Source organism: Aplysia californica, unplaced genomic scaffold (assembly GCF_000002075.1).
Source record: "Aplysia californica isolate F4 #8 unplaced genomic scaffold, AplCal3.0 scaffold00090, whole genome shotgun sequence".
In the NCBI taxonomy this organism is placed as follows: domain Eukaryota; kingdom Metazoa; phylum Mollusca; class Gastropoda; order Aplysiida; family Aplysiidae; genus Aplysia; species Aplysia californica.
In genome coordinates this window covers 637,998-641,709 of record NW_004797360.1, presented here as the reverse complement: position 1 = coordinate 641,709, position 3,712 = coordinate 637,998, and the positions used below count along the sequence as shown (strand labels likewise).

Below are 3,712 nucleotides of genomic sequence, written 5' to 3'. Positions count from 1 at the left end.
GGGGGGGGTTTACATAATAATGTGTTATGTTTGAGTAAAGAGAAGTATGTTGACACAATAACGGTCGTTTACATGTAGTACAGGGGAAAAGTGAGGCAAATAGGAGAAACAACAAAGTGAAAGTATAAAGAAGTAAAACCTACCAATGACGCCCTCCAACCACCCGCAATATAACATTGTGTTACTGTTGCGTTATAGAGTGATACGTAATAATAATGATAGTGTTATTGCTGTGGGGGGGGGGGGGGGATAAAAGTAAGATTAGCAGATAGACTGACAGGCAGAAACAACACAGGTAAAGAAAAGGACGTACCAGTGGCACTCTCCAAACACCCATTGTGAGGCAGCGTGGTGGAATCAGGCGCTCGTCAAAATAATCAAAGTGAAGAAACTTGCATTTTTCCGCAGTTAGTGAATTTTTATGAAATATTAGTTTTTTGACTAAACATCTTTCATGCCCATTAAAGAACTCATTTCTGAGCGGATTTTTCTGAAAAACGTTGAATAAAGGCATAAAAAATGTAAATTTTTAGTTACCACGGACTCTTAAGCTAAGGAAATAACTACTCTTTGGCGGCCATTTTCTCACTAATTTTACCTCTGAAAACAGGTGACCCCACCTCCTTCATTCACAAATATCCCGACTTGTATTCAAGATAAACGGATTTTTTTTCGCACCAAATAAAGACAAATAAACAAGCTTTAAGATGATACCAATAACTCCACATGCCCAAAAATTGACGAGAGCCTGATTCCACCACGCTGATTCACAATTTCAAGCCTTACTCTTGACTTTCATTACTGCATATTTTGCCATAATCACCATAACCACCACAACCATAACCACCACAACCACATCAAAAAACAACATTAAAAAACGACAACAAAAGTTGCAGCTGCAACCACACACTTGCTAATGTCAATGCAAAAACAAAATAGAACATGCATGTATTTATCGAAAGACCAAAGCAACGGGGAAAAATTCAGTTAAACTCAAAAAGGATAAACGAGCGAGAACAAGAGAGGGAGGGAGAGAGAGAGAGAGAGAGAGAGAGAGAGAGAGAGGGAAAGACATAGAGAGAGACAGAGAGACGGTGAGTTTTCAAAGTGAGTAGTAAACTATTTAGTACATGTCTACAGTGTTCCGCTCTTTACCGGTCTTCAAAAAACAAAACTAAAAAAACCTCAAAACAATTAGAAGTCAACATGCACTAAAAAAAAGAGTTTCAAAGTTCTGCGTCCTGACTTATCATGTGTCTTCTTCTCAACATTTAAATCAGAAGAATTTTTTCCCTTCTTTTATTTTTGAGCGGGCTGATTTTTTTCCTTCTGAATATTAATTACAGGGTTAGAGCAAAACACCCCTGATGCAAGACATGACAGGCTATTTTCTTAGACTCAGAGGTCACTCTTTGACCTGTCCAGCAAGCGTGTCAAACAATGTGAGTCTTGGACAAGTCATAGCAGCAGGCAGAAATTTAAGAACATGGAGGTTCCTTACGGTTCCATAGGGTATGTAATTAATGTCAGCTACTATACACACACCCATACGCTAATTTAACACGTAGCCTACATGTACATAAACCGACACGTCATGCACACACAGGCTAGACACAGGCCTACACATGAGTACAAGCAAACACACACATGGATGCACGCATTTGTACAAACAAATACACACAGACATGCCAACACACGAGGGTACATATATTGTTATAATCCTCATGAACACAATGTAAAGTGATGAAAAAAAACGGGTGGGGGAAGAGGGGATTTTTTTTTTGGAAGGGGGGGGGGGGATAAATTTAAGCTCTCTGAAATTATATACACAAAAAAGGAAACCATCACATCGCTTCCCTGACCTCTCGCCCACTAAAATGTAATAATAATAATAATAATAATAATAATAATAATAATAATAATAATAATAATAATAATAATAATAACAACAACAACAACAAAAACAAAAAGAAGAATAAAGACAGGAATAAGAATAAGAATAATGATGATGATAATGATGATAATAGTAATAATAATAATGTTATATCCTCAAGGCAGCAAACACACCAGCAACAAAACTTAAAATCACTAATAAACACTCAGTTAAATAAATCATACAAGCCAAGTCTAGTAAACAATATTATAGCACTTCTATATTTTGTCCTGATATCTTTCAGCCTGAATAAACAAAGCACACACCTTCAGAAAACAACACGACCCTACTCTGGATAGGAAAAATATAAATAATTAATAAAATAAACAATAAAATAATTTTTAAAAATATCTTGCAAAGAATAAATGAATAGCCTCTTTCAAAAAAGCCCTTGAAAGCTTTTCAAAAATGCGTTTAGGGGATTTGTAGTTGAGGATTACAGCTTTTCTTTCTTTTTCTTTCTTCCAAATTTAATGACTTCATCCACATTTCTTTTAAATACCAGTCATTCTGCCTATCTGACGTTTGTTGGATTAATAGGCCCTATTATATAATATGTTTTACGGCACTATCCACACTAGTTGGTCATCTACGTAATAGAAAGACAGTAAAAAGTTGAATGACTCAAAAGCAAAATGAGCAAAAAGAAACTTTCTCTAAACTTCACTTCTGACTCAAAAAGACAAAATCAACAATTTCGAAAGAAAAGCAAACAAAAATACACTTTATAGTGACAGGAAAGAGTAGTCACACCTTCGTCAAATATACTTTCAAAATTTTTAATCCCACCAGTAATGATGCAGACATCAAAACTGATTAGGCTAATTATTACGTTCAGTCAAAGAAATGTATTCAAAATTTACAAAAACTGTTCAGTATTCATGGAGCAGGTAAACCAAACCCAAGTTTTGCACACACTATCTATTTCTCTCTATATACATATATTCACACACATACAAAATAACACATAGATACATCATTGGAGCCAGCACACTAGAATACATACCATCTGTTTGACAGACATTATGTGGGAGAAACGAGACAGCAATATAAAACGAAGTTGATCAAACCATGAATCGTTATTGCCATTAACAAAACAACTGTCATTTTTTAAAGTTTTGAGAAAACTCAAAATGAAAAGAGTGCCTAAATCAGAACCACGACTTGGCCATACAATGTTGTAGTTTTGCTTTGTTTCATTATTTCCTTCCTACGAGTGTCTAAAGAAATTCTTTTATAAGTGGGGGCCTAAAGTATTGAAGTCGTTCGAACATAATATTGACAAATGAAGATATTTGACACTTGAAACATCCAACAAAAAATTCCTCTGCTGCCTTTTTAATCCTAGCTTTCTGAGGAGATTTTGTTTTTTATGAGAAACTTACAACTTCCCCCTCATTTAAAAAAAAAAAAAAAGCAAGGCGTGGCCAATGCAATTGTAGGAACAGCAAAAAGTTGACACTTCGTTCAATATCTGGAAAGCATTAAAAAGAAACAATTCCTCAACCCCTCCCCCTCAAGCAACAATTCCTACCTATCCCCTTCCCAACCTCAAACCCCCCCCATCTCCCTCCCAATATCTCAACCCCCTAACCAATACCATTCCCCTGCCTTCACCCCCACCCTTCCTCCCTCAACCACCAACCCTATCCTCCTCATACCTTAACCCACCCTTTTTCCATATCCAGGGACATGAGTTTTCGTTTATTCATCAGTTTGTTGAGGCGGCCCAGCCAGAGAGCTCCCTCGTTGTTGGGGTCGATGATCATTGGTGGTCGC

General features: G+C 36.5%; 1 protein-coding gene across 1 annotated transcript in view; it reads right to left on the bottom strand.

The window, feature by feature from the left end:
* LOC101862933 (dynein beta chain, flagellar outer arm) overlaps positions 1-3,712 on the bottom strand; it is a gene marked incomplete at its 5' end in the record, with an annotated part of 108,331 nt that overhangs the window by 31,848 nt on the left and 72,771 nt on the right. The window contains 2 exon segments of the mRNA XM_013080521.2: positions 2,200-2,224; positions 3,595-3,712. The exon segment at positions 3,595-3,712 is cut by the window's right edge and continues 11 nt beyond it. Of these exon segments, the coding sequence (XP_012935975.2) occupies positions 2,200-2,224; positions 3,595-3,712 (143 nt within the window).